The sequence below is a fragment of the Oncorhynchus mykiss genome, chromosome 15 (assembly GCF_013265735.2).
Source record: "Oncorhynchus mykiss isolate Arlee chromosome 15, USDA_OmykA_1.1, whole genome shotgun sequence".
NCBI lineage: Eukaryota > Metazoa > Chordata > Actinopteri > Salmoniformes > Salmonidae > Oncorhynchus > Oncorhynchus mykiss.
The window spans coordinates 14095066-14120248 of record NC_048579.1 but is presented as its reverse complement, the minus strand read 5'-3'; the positions used below and the strand labels follow the sequence as shown (position 1 = coordinate 14120248).

At 44.6% G+C, this 25183-nt stretch overlaps 2 protein-coding genes across 6 annotated transcripts in view; both read left to right on the top strand.

Annotated features, from left to right (window-relative positions):
- The first annotated feature begins 1548 nt into the window (after positions 1-1548).
- On the top strand, positions 1549-14517 carry LOC110489633 (pyruvate dehydrogenase E1 component subunit alpha, mitochondrial-like). 4 transcript variants are annotated; one of them, XM_036943778.1, is made up of 12 exons: positions 1549-1716; positions 9141-9161; positions 10909-10977; positions 11183-11356; positions 11544-11670; positions 11806-11897; positions 11984-12076; positions 12147-12302; positions 12373-12444; positions 12873-12940; positions 13286-13394; positions 13510-14517. In XM_036943778.1, exons 1-12 carry the CDS (start codon positions 1654-1656, stop codon positions 13672-13674), a joined length of 1209 nt encoding a protein of 402 aa, XP_036799673.1. In that variant the 5' UTR covers positions 1549-1653; the 3' UTR covers positions 13675-14517. The 4 variants fall into 4 exon arrangements, with proteins under 4 accessions (XP_036799673.1, XP_036799672.1, XP_036799674.1 ...); XM_036943777.1 differs by having other exon boundaries at positions 11969-12076; XM_036943779.1 differs by lacking the exon at positions 9141-9161 and having other exon boundaries at positions 11969-12076.
- A 1273-nt stretch (positions 14518-15790) lies between these two features.
- Positions 15791-25183, top strand: part of LOC110489631 (ribosomal protein S6 kinase alpha-3) — a 47000-nt gene continuing 37607 nt past the window's right edge. For both annotated transcript variants that reach the window (XM_036943776.1, XM_036943775.1), the window contains exon 1: positions 15791-16182. In XM_036943776.1, coding sequence (XP_036799671.1) covers positions 16120-16182 — 63 coding nt within the window. In that variant the 5' untranslated portion in view covers positions 15791-16119. The remainder of the gene's footprint in view (positions 16183-25183) is intronic.

Below are 25183 nucleotides of genomic sequence, written 5' to 3'. Positions count from 1 at the left end.
ATTTTCCTGTCCAACTAAGTATTCAAAATAACAAGTACTTTTGGGTGTCAGGGAAAAAGTACATTATTTTCTTTAGGAATGTAATGAAGTAAAAGTTGTCAAATATAAATAGTAAATAGTGAAGTATAGATACCCCCAAAAAGTACTTTACACCACTGTGTGTAGTTGTGTTTCAAAGCCTGGACCAGACGCAAGGTCTCGTCTACAGAATGTCCTACTGGGAGGTCATTCAGGGTCACATGTCTCAGAACACCTACGCTGTCTATGATGAACATACCCCTGGAGGTGAGAGGAGAGGAGTAGGGACAAGACGAGACTTGAAATGAGTCACACAGGTACTGCAAACAGATATTTGTGTGTGTGTGAGCCCTACCTGAGTGTGTCCCAGGTCCTCCATGTAGACTCCATAGTCTTTGGCAATCTGGATTGTAATGTCAGAGAGAAGAGGGATTTTCATTAGTCCAAGCCCACCCTGCTTCCGAAAATCTATCAATATGTAAAGCGGGGTAAGGGGCGAGAGGTCAGGGATCAGAGCTCGTATACCAAGCCAGCTGTGTGAAGGTCTGTAGAGCAGGCGACCACCTCGGGTTCGACGACTCTGAACTCTTCCCCATGCTCACTGAACGCTATGTGGGACAGACAAACACACTGCAGGACACACACACACACTTTTACTGAACTGAATAGGGATAGGGAATTCTCGGACCATAACACAACTTTCAGAAATGTTGTCTGGATCTCTGGTCTTGACTAAGATGAGCTGAAACCATCAGCCCAGTGGTAGACTGAGGGACTCACAAGTCAGACAGACTGAGCTGTTTTAAACTGTCTATCAACTATTGAAGTCCCCATCCAGTCTGGAGCAGGCTTAGAGACTGAGGTACGAGAGGGTGAGACATGAACTGTAATAATTACTAACACTTTCTAGTTGTACCACCCATCTCTCTATTACCAGTCATTCTCTCATCTCTTCATCTCTCGCTCGTTCTCTCTCTCTCTCTCTCTCGTTCTCTGTCTCTGTCTCTCTCTGTGTCTCATGTAAGCATGTGAGGACTAAAAGTGAATAAATACAGCAACATAATGAGCAGGCAGTTGCTTATTATAGCAGTGTGCAGGTAAAGCACGTGGTGGGACGCACTCTTTACCTTGCTCAGGTGCAGGGAACAGCCAGGGACAGGTGGGCAACGGACCTTCTTGCTTCAGCCGAGTTACAGAAGTATAAAATATGTTAATAAATGGTTGAAAGCGTCCGGGACGTCCTCTCCACACAAAAAAAAAATCCAGGGTAGGTCGAGCGAAAGCACACAGACAGTAGCTGGGCATTTGCTTTTTCCCATGCTGGCAGAGCAGCAAAAATGTTAGAACACTTTAAAGATACAACAAGGCAATAAAAAAAACGAACATTTCAAGCAGTTTTAGAATAGACCTACATATTGAACAATGAAAATTCGGTTGAACGTTGTGCAGGGCTGCACCCAAACTTGATCATCACAATGTCATTCATTGCGCCCTGTCTTGGCCAACCCCGTGATAGTTTTAGTTGGGCACCCGACCCACCACGAAAGTGTCAGCTGATATTTGTTGTCGACTTTAATCCGTTAGCTAGCTAAATCGGCTCTTCTGTACTGGTGCTAGAACGAAGTGTCCAGTAGCATGCAAAAGATGTTGACCCTCATCTCAAACGTGTACCGACTTGGCAACGCCAGCAAGAATGTGGTACGTACTACTGGCAACCTACGTGCCGCTGTCCATGGTGCTGAAAGCTAGCTAGGTGATTTCGCTATGAGATAGCGAGCTAGCTAGCTGACGATATTTGCCAGATGAGAGGTTGCTAGTAGCTTCAGTCCCAGATAGCAGTGCTGACCTTGTAGATGTCGGCCCGTTAACATGGTCACTCACAGCCCCAACTGAACAACACAATATCTAAATCATTGTTGTTCGGTGCTTGCATTGATGACAGCGTGTCCATACATTTGTTCTATTCGGCCAGATAAAATTCGAACATAGATGTAGCTGGATAATTTATTTATAAACATAAATAAGGCAATTATTATTTACACGACCAGTCCATATGAGATTCCCAATCAGGGCGACGCAGCCTAGATTCGAACCCGGGTGTTTGTGTAGTGACGCCTCAAGCACTGAGATGCAGTGCCTTAAATCACTGCGACACTAGGGAGCCACGAGTTTTGCAGTCTTATTTTTATTTCCTAAAAGTTGATTAGGAAGTACAGGGACAAGGGGAACAGGTGCACTGGATTTTTTTAGGGAAAACATATTGAGAACGAGGCCTCTTTTACAAATGCGCCCTGTATATGCAACATAAATATACACATTATACACTACTCATTCTGTTTTTTTTTTATTTGTTTTCTACATTGTAGAATAATAGTGAAGACGTCAAGACTATGAAAGAACATATATGGAATCATGTAGTAACCAAAAAATTGCAAACAAATCTAAATATATTTTATATTTGAGATTATTCAAAGTAGCCACATTTCGCCTTGATGACAGCTTTGCACACTCTTGGCATTCTCTCAACCAGCTTCAAGAGGTTTAACTGTTTAACACGGTTTTGGGTACTACATGATTCCATGTGTGGTATTTCATAGTTTTGATGTCTTCACTATTATTCTACAATGTAGAAAATAGTAAAATAAATAAAAACCCTTGAATGAGTAGGTGTCAGAACTTTTGACTGTGTGTGTGTGTGTGTGTGTGTGTGTGTGTGTGTGTGTGTGTGTGTGTGTGTGTGTGTGTGTGTGTGTGTGTGTGTGTGTGTGTAATTAAAATACAAAACAGTCAAATCACCCAGAAAAACAGTTGCATTGCTCCACAAATAAGTTCGTAATCAATACTTCAAATTGCCTCGAAATGGCACCAGAACATCAAGATTAATTGTATTTTGAATTTCGTGCATTAAAACTACGCTGAACACAACATCTAAAGTGTTGGTCCCGTGTTTCATGAGCTGAAATTAAAGATCCATATGTACAAAAGCTTATTTCGCTCAACAAACAAAAAAATCACATTTGTTTACGTCCCTGTTAATGAGCATTTCTCCTTTGCCAAAACAATCCATCCACCTGACAGGTGTGGCATATCAAGAAGCTGATTAAACAGCATGATCATTACACAGGTGTACCTTGTGCTGGGGACAATAAAAGGTCATTCTAAAATGTGCAGTTTTGTAACACAACACAGATGTCTCAAGTTGAGGGAGCGTGCAATTGGCATGCTGACTGCAGGAACATCCACCAAAGTTGTTGCCAGATAACCGAGTGTTCATTTCTCTACCATAAGCTGCCTCTAATGTAGTTTTAGAGCATTTGGCAGTACATCCAAACGGCCTCACAACCGCATACCACGTGTATGGCGTTGTGTTGGCGAGCGGTTTGCTGATGTCAACGTTGTTAACAGATTGCCCCATGGTGGGGTTATGGTATGGGCAAGCCTAAGCTATGGATAGCAAACACAATGGAATTTTATTGAAGGCAATTTGAATGCACAGAAATAGCGTGACGAGATCCCGAGTCCCATTGTGTGGCCAATTTTGTTTTTAAAGCTATCTGTGACCAACAGATGCATACAGTGATAGAGTGGGGAGAACAAGCACACTGCCAATTTTGCAGGTTTTCCTACTTACAAAGCATGTAGAGGTCTGTAATTTGTTATAAATAAAATGCAAATGAATTACTTAAAAATCATACAATGTGATGTTCTGAATTTTTGTTTTAGATTCTGTCTCTCACAGTTGAAGTGTACCTATGATCAAAATTACAGACCTCTACTTTCTTTGTAAGTAGGAAAACAGCAGTGTCTCAAATACTTGTTCTCCCCCACTGTGTCTGTATTCCCAGTCATGTCAAATCCATAGATTAGGGCCTAATGAATCTTTTTACAAATTGACTGATTTCCTCATGAACTTTAACTCAGTAACATCTTTGTAATTCTTGCATGCTGCGTTTATTTTTGTAAAGTATAAAAGCAGATGTATCTAGCTCGGTAGTTAACCAATCCTGTGAACGGGTTAGGCAACTCAGGTGTCTACACTTCAACAGCAAAGTTAGATAAGACGGACGTTTATGAAGTAGGGCCTTGTAAACACAAAGGGAGAAATGTAGAGATCTGCAGGTCTTTAGGAAAGTCCAGCCAACCTTTTGATACAGGATTTAGTGGTTAGTGTCAAACCTGTAACAAAATGAAGGGCACTATGGTAGATGGCATCCAATGGTTTAAGAGTAGTAGCAGCTGCACTTTGATAAATAATATCACCATAATCAAGAACACATAAGGCTGACTGAATAATCTGCTTCCTTCTTAGAGAAATGAATGATCTGTTTCTGTAGAAAAAGACAACTTTAAAACGTAGGTTCTTAACCTATAGGTTTTTTAAACGTCAAATCCATATCAATCCAAATGCCTAAGTATTTATGTGTGGGAACACGTTCGATTGGAGAACCATCTGAGTGAACGAGTAGTTCATCTGAAACATTCTTGCGAGAGTTTGAAAACAACATCTATTTCGTTTTGTCTGTAGGCGAGGGATTCCTGCATAGCTATAATTTACCCCTGTGGTACACCTTTATGTACATCAAGAAATTCAGACTTAACGCCATTAATCACGATAGACTGAGTTCTGTCACTAAGATGATCATGAAACCGTGAACAGGCGTCAGGGCTCAGACCTACCGAGGACAATTTGGTCAATAAAATAGCATGATCAACAGTATCAAAAGCTTTTGACAGGTCCGCAAACAATGCAACACATTTCATTTTAGTGTGTAAAGCATTGACTAGATCATTAACAACTAACGTGGTTGCTGTAATAGTGCTATGCCCAGGCCTGAACCCTGATTGGTTTACATTCAAAATACATTTCTCAGATAAAGAGGAAGTTGTACATTTACCAAGGATTCAAGAATCCTAGCCAGACTATGAAGCCATGAAGTGGCGAGATAATGATGAAGATCACTACTGTTCCCGTCCTTATGGAGTGGCAGCACAAGAGATCATTTACATACTTTTGGAATATTTCCTGATAACAATGTTACATTTTTAAAAAAGTGAGGTTATTGAGCCAACAATGATGGGCGCTGCACACTTAAGCAGACCGGGGTCCAATTGGTCGGCCCCTGTGAATTTCTTGTTGTCTATTGCTAGCAAAGCATCCAGGACTTATTTTTCTGTAAATAGCATAAAAGAAAACTTTGACTAACTCCTCTGATCATTCAGTATGTTTCTCCTGTCAGCATCCAATCCAATATCATTGTGAATAGGCTTAGAAGTTATTTCAAAGAGAGAGCCCGCTGAAATAAAATGGTGATTAAATGCATCAATGAAGGCATTTTCCCCCATAATGAGACCAGTGTCTGAATACACTTGTTTTGTGGCAGAGGGGAGGAAGTAGAACCCTTTAGGGATTTAACAGTTTTCCAGAATTTAGTGGGTTCCATTACAATCCAAAAGATGTGTTACATAATAATCGATTTAGCCTTTCTTATTTGTCATACACAACAATTCCTCAGTTGCTTTATGTTAGCCAGTCCGGGCCTAAGCCTGTGTTCCTGGCCTTGACCGAAGCATCATCTCTATTAAGAATTACTTCTAAAAATTCCGGAATGTACCAGCCATTCGATCTACCTTTTTAACTCTTCATTTTTTGAAGGGAGCATGATTATCCACAATAGTATTGAAGACATATGGAAAGAGGCTCAAAGCTAAATCAGGTTCAGGGACAGCTGAAATGCAATCAAGGTCACTAAAATAAAGATGTCAAAAAAAAGCCTGTGTTAACGGACGTTTTTAAAGTTCCTCTTTGTGACGTCACAAGGCTTATATTTTTGTATTCTCATATCTCTAACACTGGACAATGATCACTAATGTCTTGGGCAAATACACCAATAGAAATGTATTTCTCTGGTGTATCCATTAAGGTTAGACCAATCAGAGTTGACTTTAAAGGATCTTTCGGGTTGGGCCATGTACGCTTAGTCACCAACTGGGTTAGGTTTAGATCATTACACATTTCTTTTAGGTTGTCTGAAGCCTGCATTTCCACATCATAATTTAGGTCACCCAGGATAATAACTTCTGATTTTGTAAAAGACAACAAACTAGTTAACTCTTCGAGTGCCCAAAGGTTAGCTGGGGGAGGACGGTAGACCCTTATAACAGTTATGGATACATTTCTCCCCGGACAAAGGCTTAAAGATAGTAGCTCGAATTTTTGGGTAAGGGAAATAAATTATTTTCATAAAAATGGCTACTCCTCTACCCTGTCTGTCAGCTCTGAACACATTATAACCCTCAATATTAATATCAGTCCAGAGTGTCCACAGATATCCAAGTTTCAGTCAATACCAGAGTGTCCACAGATATCCAAGTTTCAGTCAATACCAGAGTGTCCACAGATATCCAAGTTTCAGTCAATACCAGTGTCCACAGATATCCAAGTTTCAGTCAATACCAGAGTGTCCACAGATATCCAAGTTTCAGTCAATACCAGTGTCCACAGGTATCCAAGTTTCAGTCAATACCAGTGTCCACAGATATCCAAGTTTCAGTCAATACCAGAGTGTCCACAGATATCCAAGTTTCAGTCAATACCAGTGTCCACTGATATCCAAGTTTCAGCCAATACCAGAGTGTCCACAGATATCCAAGTTTCAGTCAATACCAGTGTCCACAGGTATCCAAGTTTCAGTCAATACCAGTGTCCACAGATATCCAAGTTTCAGTCAATACCAGAGTGTCCACAGATATCCAAGTTTCAGTCAATACCAGTGTCCACTGATATCCAAGTTTCAGTCAATACCAGAGTGTCCACTGATATCCAAGTTTCAGTCAATACCAGAGTGTCCACAGGTATCCAAGTTTCAGTCAATACCAGAGTGTCCACAGATATCCAAGTTTCAGTCAATACTAGAGTGTCCACAGATATCCAAGTTTCAGTCAATACCAGAGTGTCCACAGATATCCAAGTTTCAGTCAATACCAGAGTGTCCACAGATATCCAAGTTTCAGTCAATACCAGAGTGTCCACAGATATCCAAGTTTCAGTCAATACCAGAGTGTCCACAGATATCCAAGTTTCAGTCAATACCAGAGTGTCCGGAATCGTCTGCATAGCCCAGATCTTGATGGAATCCAGTTTAGGAAGTAAGCTGTTGTAATTCAGTTGCATCAACCCAAGTCGTTTGCCATTTTTAAAGTCTCATGAAGTCTTCACCTCAAATAAGCTACGTTCAATAGATGGTTGCAGGCCCTGTCTGATGGTTGATAGTGACATAGTTGGTATGGCTAGCAGATTGCATAGAACTGCACCGTTTGATCTATCCCATTTAGTAATAGAGGATGTAGATGTAGAAATGTGAATTACTTTTCCAAGGTTAGCGCCATAGGGCCTGAGGCCGATGTCAATGTGGGGAACTCTGAGTAACTAATGATGTAATGTTATAAACTGACTTGCACGATAGCAACCAAAGCCCATGTAACAGCCCAAGCCCTCTACGCGGGGATATTCAGGTTTATGGAATTCACATTTGAATTAATAGAGGCATCAGACCGCGGCATTGTTCAGTGGCCATGGTGCGGATTCAGCATTCGCTCTTATCTAAGCGCTGTCCATGGTGGTTGTTTGTACGCAGGGCACAACCATAGCCCCTAATTTAACAGGATCTCTGTGATGAACCCTCAAAGTTCCGGAATGGTATGATAATGGAAAATACACTGAGTATACCAAACGTTATGAACACCTTCCTAATATTGAGTTCATTTCCCCTTCAGTACAGCCTCCATTCATAGGGGCATGGACTCTACAATGTGTCTAAAGCGTTCCACAGGGATACTTGCCCATGTTGACTCCAATACCTCCCACAGTTTGTTTCAAGTTGGCTGGATGTCCTTTGGGCGGTGGACCATTCTTGATACACACGGGAAACGTTTGAGCATGAAAAACCCAGTAGCGTTGCAGTTCTTTACACAAAGCGGTGCGCCTGGCACCTACTACCATAACCTGTTCAAAGACACGTCTTTTGTCTTGCCCATTCACCCTCCGAATGGCACACATACACAATCCATGTCTCAATTGTCTTAAAAATCCTTCTTTAACCTGTCTCCTATCCTTCATCTACACTGATTGAAGTAGACTTAACAGGTGACATCATTAAGGGATCATAGCTTTCACCTGGATTCACCTGGTCAGTCTGTCATGGAAAGAGCAGGTGTTCTTAATGTTTTGTATACTCAGTGTATAATGTGATATCAGTGATTGTGTAATATAATTATTGTCAACCTAAAATATTCTCATATAATAAAAAATTGTGTTCATACAAATGTTCTGTATAAATAACCTCTAAAATATATGTAAACAGACCATAAATGACAGCTTTCTTGGAAAGCTGTGAGTTATATTATGATACAGTATCAGTTGCATTGACAACTTGTCTGATTCCTATCATCAGCTGGTTTCAGCCAGAGTACGGCTGTGACTGCATTGTTTGAATGGGATGTTGGCATATTGGCAGTTCATTTGACAAATTTATGGAATTGTTCCACAAATACTGACTACCTGCACAGTATGTTTATTTGCTAGCCAATCTTCACATTCATTGTTTTACATTCTTATCACAGCACTGGCTGACCGTGGTTGACCAAAACTGCTGACCTTTTATACTGTCATAATGCTCATGTCCATTCTAGTATTCAAATTCCTAATTCTATGGACACAAGGGATTTCCTCAGGCTAGTATGTCTTCGTTGTACCTGCGCCATCTACAATTTATGTTTGACGCATGGTGGCACTCTGATGTTGGTACGTAGCATTGACAGTATATGAAGGAGTGTAGGCTAGTGATGGTCTATAGACTAGTGTAGGCTAGTGATGGTCTATGGTCTATAGACTTTCCTCTGTAATGCGCTTTCTGAACTTCAGCACACCCGCTCAGCCTCATTCTCTCACCCTGAACTTATCAGCACAACTTTCATGGTTACAAAGATACTAGGCCCTGGGGACTGTGCTTTTAGGTTCCTTTTAATATAGGTTCCTCTATAGTGTTTTAAAGATGAATTATTATCGACCCCCCCCCCCCCCCCCTCCCTTCTCTCCACCCTCTCTCTCCCTGGCTTTCTTGTAGGGAGCCCAAACCGTGTCAGAGGTAAGGAGCTCATAGCTGTGCTGTCCTGTAGGCCTGCTCTAGCCTGTAAGACCTGCTCTAGCCTATAAGACCTGCTCTAGCCTATAAGACCTGCTCTAGCCTGTAAGACCTGCTCTAGCCTATAATACCTGCTCTAGCCTATAAGACCTGCTCTAGCCTGTAAGACCTGCTCTAGCCTATAAGACCTGCTCTAGCCTGTAAGACCTGCTCTAGCCTATAAGACCTGCTCTAGCCTGTAAGACCTGCTCTAGCCTATAAGACCTGCTCTAGCCTATAAGACCTGCTCTAGCCTATAAGACCTGCTCTAGCCTGTAAGACCTGCTCTAGCCTGTAAGACCTGGTCTAGCCTATAAGACCTGCTCTAGCCTATAAGACCTGCTCTAGCCTGTAAGACCTGCTCTAGCCTATAAGACCTGCTCTAGCCTATAAGACCTGCTCTAGCCTATAAGACCTGCTCTAGCCTGTAAGACCTGCTCTAGCCTATAAGACCTGCTCTAGCCTATAAGACCTGCTCTAGCCTATAAGACCTGCTCTAGCCTGTAAGACCTGCTCTAGCCTGTAAGACCTGCTCTAGCCTATAAGACCTGCTCTAGCCTGTAAGACCTGCTCTAGCCTGTAAGACCTGCTCTAGCCTGAAAGACCTGCTTTAGCCTGTAGGCCTGCTCTAGCCTATAAGACCTGCTCTAGCCTATAAGACCTGCTCTAGCCTATAAGACCTGCTCTAGCCTGTAAGACCTGCCCTAGCCTGTAGACCTGCTCTAGCCTGTAGACCTGCTCTAGCCTATAAGACCTGCTCTAGCCTGTAAGACCTGCTCTAGCCTATAAGACCTGCTCTAGCCTATAAGACCTGCTCTAGTCTATAAGACCTGCTCTAGCCTGTAAGACTTGCTCTAGCCTGTAGGCCTGCTCTAGCCTATAAGACCTGCTCTAGCCTATAAGACCTGCTCTAGCCTGTAGGTCTGCTCTAGCCTGTAAGACCTGCTCTAGCCTGTAAGACCTTGAACAAAACACAGCTCATATAGAACATAGCCTAGTGTTGGCAGCCTGTGTGTGTACTAATAGAGGTCCTGCCCTGACTCTCTTTGGTGTGCTGTGTCAGTGGGTGGTGCGCTGTGTCAGTGGGTGGTGCGCTGTGTCAGTGGGTGGTGCGCTGTGTCAGTGGTTGGTGCACTGTGTCAGTGGGTGGTGCGCTGTGTCAGTGGGTGGTGCGCTGTGTCAGTGGGTGGTGCGCTGTGTCAGTAGGTGGTGCGCTGTGTCAGTGGGTGGTGCGCTGTGTCAGTAGGTGGTGCGCTGTGTCAGTGGGTGGTGCACTGTGTCAGTGGGTGGTGCGCTGTGTCAGTGGGTGGTGCGCTGTGTCAGTGGGTGGTGCGCTGTGTCAGTGGGTGGTGCACTGCTGTGGTGGTGGTGGTAGAGATCTAGAGTTCAGGTGTCAGAGTTCAGGCTCCTTTGTTCCCTCCCAGCTGCTGATTGGCCTGTCCAAACACTTCGATTTAACCTCGCCGACCGACCCCAGCAACACCCCGACAACCACCAGTTAGTACCAAATCACCCAGACCTAGTTAGAACCAGCCATTCGGATCCAAACAGAGCAACCTGAACCTCAGCCACGTTCCTTCTGCAGAACCCCCAGTCCTCCTTTCACACTGTGGCCCAGGGCTGGATTTAGCCTTCGGGGGTGGGGCCATTGGATTTTCCTGTGTGTGTGGGTGTGTGTGTGTAGCTCTCCTGTCATGCTCTCTCTCTGCAGGGGGCCAGGATGGTGTTGTCCACACGCTTCTTCACTGACTTCACCCCACAGGCCAGTTTTGACATCAAGGTGAGTCCACATACACACAAAACAAATGCATGTGACACGTACTGAATAGATTTCTCCTGGACATGTCTCTTCTACACAACACACTTCTATCATACCCTGCTGAACAAGCCCGAGATGCAGTATGAAATGGAAACTTCCTCATCAAACTTATCTGGTTGATTGGTTGAGCTGCCTGTCTCCCTCCCTCCCCTGTGCTGTCCAATAGAAGTGTGAGCTGCACCGTCTGGAGGCGGGCCCTTCTGAGACAGCGGTGTTGACCAGAGAACAGGGCCTCCAGTACTACAGGACCATGCAGACCATGAGACGCATGGAGCTGAAGGCTGACCAGCTCTACAAGCAGAAGATCATCAGAGGCTTCTGCCACCTCTACGACGGACAGGTCACCACACACACACACACACACACACACACACACACACACACACACACACACACACACACACACACACACACACACACACACACACATTACATTACATATAGATTAGAACACACACACAGCAAGAGAGAAAGGAACATACACACACTCCCCTTCTCTCTCCTAGCTGTTGTTGGTTGTGTTACAGGAGGCGTGTGCGATGGGCATCGAGGCGGGCATCAACCCAACAGACCACCTGATCACAGCGTACCGTGCCCATGGCTACACTTTCACACGGGGTGTATCCGTTAGAGAGATCATGGCTGAACTCACAGGTGAGACACACCTAGAAACTGATCGAAGGTCAGATTTGTATTTCCTCCTAATGGTTACAGTCAGGATTTAAGGAAGATAAACTGATCCTTCCACCTGACATAGATTTCTATTCTCTCTCTGTCTCTTGTTCTCAGGTCGTAGAGGAGGTGTGGCCAAGGGCAAAGGTGGTTCTATGCACATGTACGCTAAACACTTCTATGGAGGGAATGGAATCGTGGGGGCTCAGGTAACTCTCTGAACAGGTCAGACTCTCTCACACACAAACATAGACCGAGAGGGGAACATGCATTCTCGCAGTGTGTGTGTCTACAGGTTCCATTGGGTGCTGGTGTGGCACTAGCCTGTCAGTACCAGGGCAACAACCAGGTGTGCGTGGCGCTGTACGGAGACGGAGCAGCCAACCAGGTGAGGTCTATCTAACAGTTACAATGAAGTTATTAAATCATCATCATCGTCTCTGCTCTTGTCCAATCAGGGCCAGATCTTTGAGTCCTTCAACATGGCGGCTCTGTGGAAGCTGCCGTGTATCTTCATCTGTGAGAACAACAAGTTTGGCATGGGGACGTCTGTAGAGAGATCCTCTGCTAGCACTGACTACTTCAAGAGAGGAGACTATATACCTGGAATCAAGGTAGGACACACACACACACAGTCAATGAGTGTATCTTTGCTATACTTACCCCTCTGTCCCTGTGGTGTAGGTGGATGGCATGGACGTGCTGTGTGTGAGGGAGGCCATCAAGTTTGCTGCAGACTACTGCAGAGCCGGGAAGGTGAACTATGATTGGTTATAGAGCTGGAGAAGAGGAGTTCTGATTGGTGCAGAGATGAAAAAGTGATAGCTGGTTTAAGAGCTTAGAGTGTTAAGAATCACTTTGTCTCAGACAATCTAATGTCTGAGGACTGATCCTATTCTAGTATCCCACCAGTGTCTCTTCCCTGACAGAGGACTGATCCTATTCTAGTATCCCACCAGTGTCTCTTCCCTGACAGAGGGAGGCTCAGTGACCAGCAGAATAGAGACTGTGAGACTCTAGTACAGTTGTAACTGGCCTTGCACTCCTGGTCTGCTGCAGGCCAAACAGCATAGATATAGGAAGATCCTCTGCTACAGTAGAAATCCCTGATCAGGCTATTCTGCAGTATCATGGTGGGGTTGGCTAGCTTGTTGAATGTCTTGCTTTTGAAACCTCCTTGGCAGGGTCCTATTGTGATGGAGCTGGAGACCTACCGTTACCATGGACACAGCATGAGCGACCCCGGGGTTAGGTGAGACATGATCTCTGACCTTTGACCCCTGACCATGTGTTCGTCAACTGAGCACCCTGTCTCTCCCCGCCCCCTCACTCCTCATCACATCTCCCATCTCTCTCCCTCCCTCCCTCTCTATTCTGTTTTTAGCCCTGCCCACCTCCTTGTGTTGCCACTCCCTAGTTTACCCCCCCCACCCCCCCTTTCCCCTCTTAGTGTAGTGCAGTGTTGGTTTGGGAAGAGCACTGCTTCCTTTCCAGGTCTGTCTCTCTCTCTGTCTCTCTCTCATCAACCAAGGGCTGGTGCAGAACCTTGCTAATCATGTCTAAGTCCTCTTCCTGTGTGTGATGTAACTTCCTGTAGCTACCGCTCACGTGAGGAGATCCAGGAAGTGCGCAGTAAGAGTGACCCCATCACCATGTTGAAGGAACGCATGCTGTCCAACAACATGGCTTCTGTGGAGGAGATCAAGGTACACACACACCTTCACCGACACGCATCCACACACACACACACACAGGTGGTCCAATCACTCAAATGGTTTCCCTCCTTGCCTCCTTCTTTCTGTCCTTCCTTTCTTCATACAGGAGATAGATGTAGACATCAGGAAGGTAATCGAGGACGCAGCCCAGTTTGCCATCTCTGACCCTGAGCCACCATTGGACGAGCTCTGTAACCACATCTTTGCCAACGATCTGCCCATGGAGGTCCGCGGGACCAACCCCTGGGTCAAACTGAAGTCTGTCAGCTAGACTCACACACACGCGCACACACACACGAACCAAACTACTGTGCAATCTATCAGCTACACATCCCTTCCTACCCTCTGCAACACCAACCCCTGGGTGAAAGTCTAATCCTCCTCCGTCCCTCTTCTCATTCCCTCGTTAGTTGTCTCTAAACGCACAATATGAGAGGTCATGACCTTGTAGTTCAGAGTTCACTCTGTAGCAGCATTCCAAACCAGTCCGTCTCTTCTGACTCTCTGTCACTGGTATGTATAGAGTATAGTATGTAGTTTTATATTGATGTGTTCTCCTGATACTGAGGGACTGTAGGTGGGAGGTGTATGGCTTAGGGCAGGCTGTTGTTCCAGTCTAGCACTAACACACCTGATTCAATCAGTCACCAAGACATTCCTTAGCTGGATCTGGTGTGTTCATGCTCATACTTACTAAGGTTGCACACCCTAGAACACTTCAGAACCAGGGTTGGCCACCCCAGGCTAAGGGTGTGTGTGTGGGGGTGGTTTTGGGTTAAACCAAGTCTCTTTGTTTCTAATGCTCCCATCTGTTAATGTATGACCTCTGACCCAGATGTTATTGTAGCACTCGTTGCACTTTGATATATAAAATAACGAGACACCAGACTGCAAGTCGTTATGTTATCATAGGAAAAGAGACAAGCAATGGTAGTTCATTTCTCTCACCTCCTTTCTCCCTCTCCTTCTCATCTTCTCTGCCTCCCTCCCTCCTCTCCGTGAGGAGCAGATACCGATCCAAGCCCTGATAAACTGATGAGGAACATCTGTGAGAACTGAACGATTGTAATACTGTTGTGATTTGATTGGAGCAATAAAGTTGGCTGAGTCTGTATGACGTGTTTGTGTCTGACACTGGAAAGTTCTGTGTGCAGACAGCTAATAATGTACCAGATAGCTGTTAATTACTTACAAGGAGCCATCTTGCATCCACATATCCAGTTATTTTACATCCATGAATATAATGGTGCTTTCAAGACAACTGGGAAGTCTGGGGGGGCGGGGGGTGGGGGGAGACAGGGGGGGACTAGGCCAAGTCATGACGTCAGTGATCTTCAGGCTAGAAAGACGGCAGAGTTTCCAACTTGGAATTCCGAATTGGATCACCGTTCAAAACAATTTTCCCAGTCGGCGCTCATTTTTTTCCCCAGAGTTCCCAGTTGTTTTGAACACAGCGTAAGATGTAATCAACCACCAGATGTCACCACAGTGTTGTACGTACACCACCAGTTCAGTACAGTAAGCCGTTACATGAGAGAAGACGGAGATTAATGTTCTGTCACCAAGTTCATTCTGGCAGTTCAGTATAAATATCTCTGAAGTTGGGCTGTAATGATACTGTCCCCGCCCATGGCACATCTTCAGTCACACACACACACACACACCTCTTTAGTCACAGATAATGACTCTGTGTCAATTCATGGTTCTCATTATCCCTGGCATGGCCCATACAGCAGATAGGCTATAAATAGCTCATAATAAAGCAGTCTCTTGCTAATGACCTCCAACATCAAACTTTAACTGGCGAGGAAGGATTTATACAGTCCGACAGACACTCCCAAAGTCAAAGCTGGAAATCCACCTGTTAACAATGAGGTAGACTTTGATGGGTTGAATTGTAGCCTGTGAAAAAAACATATACACATTCTTGCTATAATTTCAAAGATGTAGGCCTAACGTCTGTATATCATATAATTATGATAGCCCAATCTATATCGTAGATCATTTTCAACATGCCACCTGCAGCATATTTCAGTTCCTCTCCTGAATAGCTCCATGTTGATCAAAGTTATATTCTGCGCATATTCATGGCTACGGGACTGGAACCGTTTACCTACAGTGCATCACCTTCACCGAATAATAAAGCCTATCTTATCTTCTCCCCCGGTGTCTCACGTGCCTGTCCCGGCTAGAGGTCACAGCTGAAGAGAGCCCACTCACCTGCCCGTGTCCCGTTTGGATGAGGTGTCCCGTTATACCGGGTTCACGCCCCCAAAGATGACGCATGAGTGACTCTGTAGTCTGACAGGCAGGTAAGCCGACACCCGGCGCCATATTGGGACAAAACGGAAGTGAGAGAGCGAGAGTGATACAGAGAGAGAGAGAGAGAGAATAGCGCAGGCAGTGGAAAAGCGGCACAGTGACACAACAAGGGTGAAAGTGGAGAGACAATTTTCCGTAAAAGGCGTTACGTAGCCCAGCGAGGTTTTCATGTTTATTCCGCTAGAGAAAGAAGGGGCGGCCCCTGATCTAGAAACAACCAACTCTGTCCCTTGTCCTCTCATATGGGTCTAACGGAGGAAATAGCCTACTAGAATAGAACAGAGCTTTAGACTACTACATTGTGATAGCCTACAGTCCTGTCTGGAGCGAAGCTTTAGCACAAACGAATAGAGTGAACACTACAATAGATCAGAGGAACAGCTCGAACGCCAAGATGCCCCTGGCACAGTTGCCAGATCCCTGGCAGAAGATGACACTGGGGCGGGCGACGAGCGAGGTGAGTGCGTGTGTGTTTTGTGTGTGTCTATGTGTGTGTGTGTGTGTGACTGAGACAGAGAGAGATATCGTATTCTGGTATTAAACATTTCCATAACCACAATTCTGCCTGTGTGAATCAGTGTTGATGTGAACAGATGATTCTATTGAATCGTCACTTTGACTGCCTCTGGGCTGCACTTCATTGATGTAAACAAACGCGTCGCAACACAGGCCTGAGGCTAAAAACAGATTTTACGAATAAGTTACTGAGCCTCGGATAATAGAGAGAGAGAAAGGCGAGGGGGCGGCCACCCAACAGACCGCACGATCCAGGTTGCGGCTTTCAGCGGGCGTGTGTGTGTGTGTTTCCTGTATGATGCGGTTATAGCCTGGTTATAGCCTGGTTATAGCATGCGTGTTTTAACAGAAGTGTCGAGTCTCCCGCGTTTGATTCAGACCTGTTTAATAATTATGCCCTGTTGTTATACCTCCTATTTACCCCCTCTCTCAATACCACCCCCCATCTCTCAATACCACCCCCCATCTCTCAATACCCCCCCTCTCAATACCCCCCCCCTCTCTCAATTACCCCCCTCTCTCAATACTACCCCCCCTCACTCAATACCACCACCCCCCCTCTCTCAATACCACCCCCCCTCTCTCATTACCACCCCCCCTCTCTCAATACCCCCTCTCAATACCCCCTCCCCCCTCTCTCAATACCACCCCCCCTCTCTCAATACCACCCCCCCTCTCTCAATACCCCCCCTCTCTCAATACCACCCCCCTCTCTCAATACCACCCCTCCTCTCTCAATACCACCCCCCTCGCTCAATACCACCCCCCCTCTCTCAATACCCCCTCCCCCTCTCTCAATACCACCCCCCTCTCTCAATACCACCCCTCCCCTCTCAATACCACCCCCCTCTCTCAATACCACCACCCCCCCTCTCTCAATACCCCCCCTCTCTCAATACCACCCCCCTCTCTCAATACCACCCCTCCTCTCTCAATACCACCCCCCTCTCTCAATACCACCCCCCCTCTCTCAATACCCCCTCCCCCTCTCTCAATACCACCCCCCTCTCTCAATACCACCCCTCCCCTCTCAATACCACCCCCCTCTCTCAATACCACCACCCCCCCCTCTCTCAATACCACCCCCCCTCTCTCAATACCCCCTCTCTCAATACCACCCCCTCTCTCAATACCACCCCCCTCTCTCAATACCACCCCCTCTCTCAATACCACCCCCCCTCTCTCAATACCACCCCCCTCTCTCAATACCCCCCCTCTCTCAATACCACCCCCCTCTCTCAATACCACCCCCTCTCTCAATACCACCCCCCTCTCTCAATACCACCCCCCCTCTCTCAATACCCCCTCCCCCCCTCTCTCAATACCCCCCTCTCTCAATACCACCTCCCTCTCTCAATACCACCCCTCCCCTCTCAATACCACCCCCCCTCTCTCAATACCACCACCCCCCCTCTCTCAATACCACCCCCCCTCTCTCAATACCACCCCCTCTCTCAATACCACCCCCTCTTTCAATACCACCCCCTCTCTCAATACCACCCCCCTCTCTCAATACCACCCCCTCTCTCAATACCACCCCCCCTCTCTCAATACCACCCCCCTCTCTCAGTCAAGCTCCATAACCGGAGGAAAAACATATTCTTGTTAAATGTGTGTGTATGTTGTTAGTGCTCTGTGGGAGATGAGTTGAGGGAAGCTGTCAGACTGTTTCTAGGGCACAACAGAAAAACACAGAAGTAACCAAAGAGAAGGAAACGTTCTAAAGAGAACCCAACTTACAAGGATTTACATGTAGCCTATACACTGCTCACTTCTCACTCACTGCTCACTTCTCACTCACTGCTCACTTCTCACTCACTGCTCACTTCTCACTCACTGCTCACTTCTCACTCACTTCTCACTCACTGCTCACTTCTCACTCACTTCTCACTCACTGCTCACTTCTCACTCACTTCTCACTGCTCACTCACTGCTCACTGCTCACTCACTGCTCACTGCTCACTCACTGCTCACTGCTCACTTCTCACTCACTGCTCACTCACTGCTCACTGCTTACTCACTGCTCACTCACTGCTCACTTCTTACTCACTGCTCACTGCTCACTCACTGCTCACTGCTCATTGCTCACTCACTGCTCACTGCTCATTGCTCACTCACTACTCACTGCTCACTCACTGCTCACTGCTCATTGCTCACTGCCTACTCACTGCTCACTGCTCACTCACTGCTCACTCACAGCTCACTGCTCACTCGCTCACTGCTCACTTCTCACTCACTGCCCACTGCTCACTGCTCACTCACTGCTCACTCAGTGCTCACTGCTCACTCACTGCTCACTGCTCACTCACTGCTCACTGCTCACTCACTGCTCACTGCTCACTCAGTGCTCACTGCTCACTCACTGCTCACTTCTCACTCACTGCTCACTGCTCACTCAGTGCTCACTGCTCACTCACTGCTCACTGCTCACTGCTCACTCACTGCTCACTCACTGCTCGCTTCTCACTCACTCATTCACTCACTCACTCACTCACTTTCTCAATCATTCCCACTCACATGATTAAGTGAACAGTAGATGAATATCAGAAGCAGGTAGACTGTTGGGCCCTCAGGCAATACTGGTCAACTAGACAGCCAGCACCGCAGTGTGACAAATGAAGTCAAGTCCAAAAAAATAAAGCTCAATGAAATTGTGAGAGAGAGCGAGAGAGAGAAATGGGGAGAGAGGGAGTGAGAGAGAGAGAGAGATGGAGAGAGGGAGAGAGAAAGTGAGAAAGAGAGATGGGGAGAGAGAGAGATGGAGAGAGAGAGAGAGAGGGAGAGATGGAAAGAGAGAGAGTGAGAAAGAGAGAGACAGAGAGAGAGATGGAGAGAGAGAGCGAGAGACAGAGAGAGGGAGAGCGAGAGAGAGAGCTAGAGAGAGAGAGAGATGGGGAGAGAGAGAGAGAGAGAGAGAGAAATGGAGAGATGGGGAGAGTGAGAGAGGGATGGCGGGAGAGAGCGTGAGAGACAGAGAGAGATGGAGAGAGGGAGAGATGGAGAGAGAGAGTGAGAAAGAGAGATGGGGAGAGAGAGAGATGAGAGAGAGAGATGGAGAGAGAGAGATAAGAGAGAGTGAGAGACAGAGAAATGGAGTGAGAGATGGGGAGAGAGAAAGAGGGAGAGATGGAGAGAGAGAGAGTGAGAAAGAGAGTGAGAGAGAGATGGGGGAGAGAGGGAGAGAGAGAGATGGAGAGAGCGAGAGACAGAGAGATGGGGAGAGAGAGAACAAGAGAGCAAGAGAGAGAGGAGAGAGTAAGAGAGAGAGACCGAGAGATTTGGAGAGAGAGAGCGAGAGACAGAGAGATGGGGAAAGGGAGAGAGAGAGGGAGAGCGAGAGAGAGAGATAGATGGGGAGAGAGAGAGAGACAGAGAAATGGAGAGATGGGGAGAGTGAGAGAGACATGGAGGGAGAGAGAGTGAGAGACAGAGAGAGAGTGAGAGAGAGATGGTGAGAGTCAGAGAGACGGAGAGAGAGAGCGAGAGACGGAGAGAGATGGGGAGAGAGAGAGACAGAGAGCGATGGGGAGAGAGCGAGAGACAGACAGATATAGGTAGAGAGAGAGGGTGTGAGAGAGAGAGAGAGAGGGTGTGAGTGTGAGTGAGAGTGTGAGAGTGAGAGAGAGAGGGTGTGTGTGAGAGAGAGAGAGAGAGAGAGAGAGAGAGAGAGAGAGAGTGAGAGTGAGAGAGAGACAGAGAGGGTGTGAGTGAGAGAAAGAGAGGGTGTGAGAGTGAGAGAGCGAGGGTGTGAGAGTGAGAGGGTTTGAGAGAGAGAGAGGGTGTGAGAGTGAGAGAGAGCGTGTGTGTGAGAGAGAGAGAGAGAGAGAGGGTGTGAGAGAGAGAGGGTGTGTGAGAGAGAGAGGGTGTGTGAGAGAGAGAGAGAGGGTGTGTGAGTGAGAGAGAGGGAGAGAGAGAGGGTGTTAGTGAGAGAGGGAAAGGGTGTGAGTGAGAGATAGGGAGAGAGAGAGGGTGTGAGTGAGAGAGAGAGAGACAGATAGAGAGAGAGAGAGAGAGAGAGAGGGGGGGGGGGTGAGTGAGTGAGTGAGAGAGAGTGTGAGAGAGAGAAAGCGAGGGTGTGAGTGAGAGAGAGTGAGTGAGGGAGAGAGGGTGTGAGTGTGTGTGTGTGAGAGAGAGAGGGAGAGAGAGGGTGGGAGTGAGAGAGAGAAATATTCCTCACCAAGACATTCATTATTCACAGAAATGACTACATTTATTGCATATTTTAACTTATTAAACCCATAAGAAAAACTAAAAATACTCATGGGTGAAGGAGCAATGGCTCCTCTTGCAGCCAAATATGTATTTTCCTGCCACAGCCTGAGGGTCACTGAATAATAACAAACGCATAGTAAGCAGTAACTTAATTATTATAATTATTATTGTTATTGCTATTATTGTGATGACTGTTATTGTTATTACTATTGTAGTAGTAATGATGGTGGTAGTAGTAGTAGTAATGATGGTGGTAGTAATAGTAGTAATGGTGGTGGTAGTAGTAGCAATGATGGTGGTAGTAGTAGTAGTAATGATGGTGGTAATAGTAGTAGTAGTAGTAATGATGGTGGTAGTAGTAGTAGTAATGATTGTGGTAGTAGTAGTAGTGATGGTGGTAGTAGTAGTAGTAATGGTGGTGGTAGTAGTAGCAATGATGGTGGTAGTAGTAGTAGTAATGATGGTGGTAATAGTAGTAGTAGTAGTAATGATGGTGGTAGTAGTAGTAGTAATGATTGTGGTAGTAGTAGTAGTGATGGTGGTAGTAGTAGTAGTAATGATGGTGGTAGTAGTAGTAGTAATGATGGTGGTAGTAGTAGTAGGAATGGTGGTAGTAGTAGTAGTAATGGTGGTGGTAGTAGTAGTAGCAATGATGGCGGTAGTAGTAGTAGTAATGATGGTGGTAATAGTAGTACTAATGATGGTGGTAGTAGTAATGATGGTGTAATAGTAGCAGTAATAATGGTGGTAGTAGTAATGATGGTGGTAGTAGTAGTAGTAGTAATGATGGTGGTATTAGTAGTAGTAATGATGGTGGTAGTAGTAGTAGTGATGATGGTGGTAGTAGTAGTAGTAATGATGGTGGTAGTAGTAGTAGTAATGATGGTGGTAGTAGTAGCAGTAATGGTGGTTGTAGTAGTAGTAATGATGGTGGTAGTAGTAGTAGTAATGATGGTGGTAGTAGTAATAGTAATGATGGTGGTAGTAGTAGTAGTAATGATGGTGGTAGTAGTAATGACTGTGGTAGTAGTAGTAGTGATGATGGTGGTAGTAGTAGTAGTAATGATGGTGGTAGTAGTAGTAGTAATGATGGTGGTAGTAGTAGTAGTAATGATGGTGGTAGTAGTAGTAGTAATGATGGTGGTAGTAGTAGCAGTAATGATGGTGGTTGTAGTAGTAGTAATGATGGTGGTAGTAGTAGTAGTAATGATGGTGGTAGTAGTAGTAGTAATGATGGTGGTAGTAGTAGCAGTAATGATGGTGGTTGTAGTAGTAGTAATGATGGTGGTAGTAGTAGTAGTAATGATGGTGGTAGTAGTAGTAGTAATGATGGTGGTAGTAGTAGTAGTAATGATGGTAGTAGTAGTAATGATGGTGGTAGTAGTAGTAGTAATGATGGTGGTAATAGTAGTAGTAGTAGTAATGATGGTGGTAGTAGTAGTACTAATGATTGGTGGTAGTAGTAGCAATGATGGTGGTAGTAGTAGTAGTAATGATGGTGGTGGTAGTAGTAGTAGTAGTAGTAATAATGGTGGTAGTAGTAGTAGTAATGATGGTGGTAGTAGTAGTAGTAACGATGGTGGTATTAGTAGTAGTAATGATAGTGGTAGTAGTAGTACTAATGATCGGTAGTAGTAGTAGTAATGATGGTGGTAGTAGTAGTAATGATGGTAGTAGTAGTAGTAATGATGGTGGTAGTAGTATTAGTAATGATGGTGGTAGTAGTAGTAGTAGTAATGATTGGTGGTAGTAGTAGTAGTAATGATGGTGGTAGTAGTAGTACTACTGCTGGTGGTAATAGTAGTAGTGATGATGGTGGTAGTAGTAGTAGTGATGATGGTGGTAGTAGTAGTAGTAATGATGGTAGTAGTAGTAGTAATGATGGTGGTAGTAGTATTAGTAATGATGGTGGTAGTAGTAGTAGTAGTAATGATTGGTGGTAGTAGTAGTAGTAATGATGGTGGTAGTAGTAGTACTACTGCTGGTGGTAGTAGTAGTAGTGATGATGGTGGTAGTAGTAGTAGTGATGATGGTGGTAGTAGTAGTAGTAATGATGGTGGTAGGAGTAGTAGTAATGATGGTGGTAGGAGTAGTAGTAATGATGGTGGTAGTGGGAGTAGTAATGATGGTGGTTGTAGTAGTAGTAATGATGATGGTAGTGGTAGTAGTAATGATGATGGTAGTGGTAGTAATAATGACGATGGTAGTAGTAATGATGGTGGTAGTAGTAGCAGTAATGATGGTGGTAGTAGTAGTAGTAATGATGGTGGTAATAGTAGTAGTAGTAGTAATGATGGTGGTAGTAGCAGTAGTAATGATGGTGGTATTAGTAGTAGTAATGATGGTGGTAGTAGTAGTCGTAATGATGGTGGTAATAGTAGTAGTAGTAGTAATGATGGTGTTAGTAGTAGTAGTAATGATGCTGGTATTAGTAGTAGTAATGATGGTGGTAGTAGTAGTAGTAATGATGGTGGTAATAGTAGTAGTAGTAGTAGTAATGATGGTGGTAGTAGTAGTAATGATGGTGGTAGTAGTAGTAGTAATGATGGTGGTAATAGTAGTAGTAGTAGTAATGATGGTAGTAGTAGTAGTAATGATGGTGGTAGTGGGAGTAGTAATGATGGTGGTTGTAGTAGTAATGATGATGGTGGTGGTAGTAATGATGATGGTGGTAGTAGTAGTAGTAATGATGGTGGTAATAGTAGTAGTAGTAGTAATGATGGTGGTAGTAGTAGTAATGATTGGAGGTAGTAGTAGTAGTAATGATGGTGGTAGTGGGAGTAGTAATGATGGTGGTTGTAGTAGTAGTAATGATGATGGTAGTGGTAGTAGTAATGATGATGGTAGTGGTAGTAATAATGACGATGGTAGTAGTAATGATGGTGGTAGTAGTAGTAGTAATGATGATGGTAGTGGTAGTAGTAATGATGGTGGTAGTAGTAGTAATGGTGATGGTAGTAGTAGTAATAATGATGATGGTGGTAGTAGTAGTAGTAGTAATGATGGTGGTAGTTGTAGTAATGATGACTGTAGTAGTAGTAATAATGACGATGGTGGTAGTAGTAGTAGTAGTAATGATGGTGGTAGTAGTAGTAATGATGATGGTAGTAGTAGTAATAATGACGATGGTGGTAGTAGTAGTAGTAGTAATGATGGTGGTAGTTGTAGTAATGATGGTGGTAGTAGTAGTAGTAGTAGTATTGATGGTGGTAGTAGTAGTAGTAGTAATGATGGTGGTAGTAGTAGTAGTAGTAATGATGGTGGTAGTTGTAGTAATGATGATGGTAGTAGTAGTAATAATGACGATGGTGGTAGTAGTAGTAGTAGTAATGATGATGGTAGTAGTAGTAATGATGGTGGTAGTAGTAGTAGTAGTAATGATGGTGGTAGTAGTAGTAATGATGATGGTAGTAGTAGTAATAATGACAATGGTGGTAGTAGTAGTAGTAATGATGGTGGTAGTAGTAGTAGTAATGATTGTGGTAGTAGTAGTAGTAGTAGTAATGATGGTGGTAGTAGTAGTAGTAGTAATGATGGTGGTAGTTGTAGTAGTAGTAATGATGGTGGTAGTTGTAGTAATGATGGTGGTAGTAGTAGTAGTAGTATTGATGGTGGTAGTAGTAGTAGTAGTAATGATGGTGGTAGTTGTAGTAATGATGATGGTAGTAGTAGTAATAATGACGATGGTGGTAGTAGTAGTAGTAGTAATGATGATGGTAGTTGTAGTAATGATGGTGGTAGTAGTAGTAGTAGTAGTAATGATTGTGGTAGTAGTAGTAGTAGTAGTAATGATGGTGGTAGTAGTAGTAGTAGTAATGATGGTGGTAGTTGTAGTAATGATGGTGGTAGTAGTAGTAGTAGTATTGATGGTGGTAGTAGTAGTAGTAGTAATGATGGTGGTAGTTGTAGTAATGATGATGGTAGTAGTAGTAATAATGACGATGGTGGTAGTAGTAGTAGTAGTAATGATGATGGTAGTTGTAGTACTGATGTAATGGTGAAGATGACTGTTATTTAGTTATAGTTTCATTTTCCATGTTTAGCTATTTATATTTATTACATTTCTAATATATTGTTGTTATTTTTGCATTTCATGTTATATTATTATTTACTACCATTTTATATTATTATTTTTTATTGTTTATAATTTATTACAATGTTTATTGTATACATTGTTGTTTTGGCAATATAGACTCAATGTTTTTCATGCCAATAAAGCAGCTTGAATTTGAATTTGAATTTGAGAGACAGAGATACAGAGGGTGTGAGTGATAGAGAGAGAGAAATAGAGAGAGAGAGAGAAATAGAGAGAGAGAGAGAAATAGAGAGAGAGAAAGAGATAGAGAGAGTGTGTGTGATAGAGAGAGGGTGTGAGTGAGAGAGAGAGAGATATATATATATATATAAAGGGTGTGTGTGATAGAGAGAGGGTGTGAGTGTGAGAGAGAGAGAGAGAGAGATAGTGAGAGGGTGTGTGTGTGTGTGAGAGAGAGAGAGAGAGAGAGCGAGAGAGGGTGTGTGTGATAGAGAGAAAGGGTGTGAGTGTGAGAGAGAGAGGGTGTGAGAGAGAGACAGAGGGTGTGAGTGAGAGAGTTAGAGAGAGAGAAAGAGAGAGAGGGTGTGAGAGCGAAAGAGAGAGAGGGGGTGTGTGAGTGAGAGAGAGAGAGGGTGTGAATGCGAGAGAGAGGGTGTGAGAGAGAGAGAGAGCGAAAGAAGGTGTGAGAAAGAGA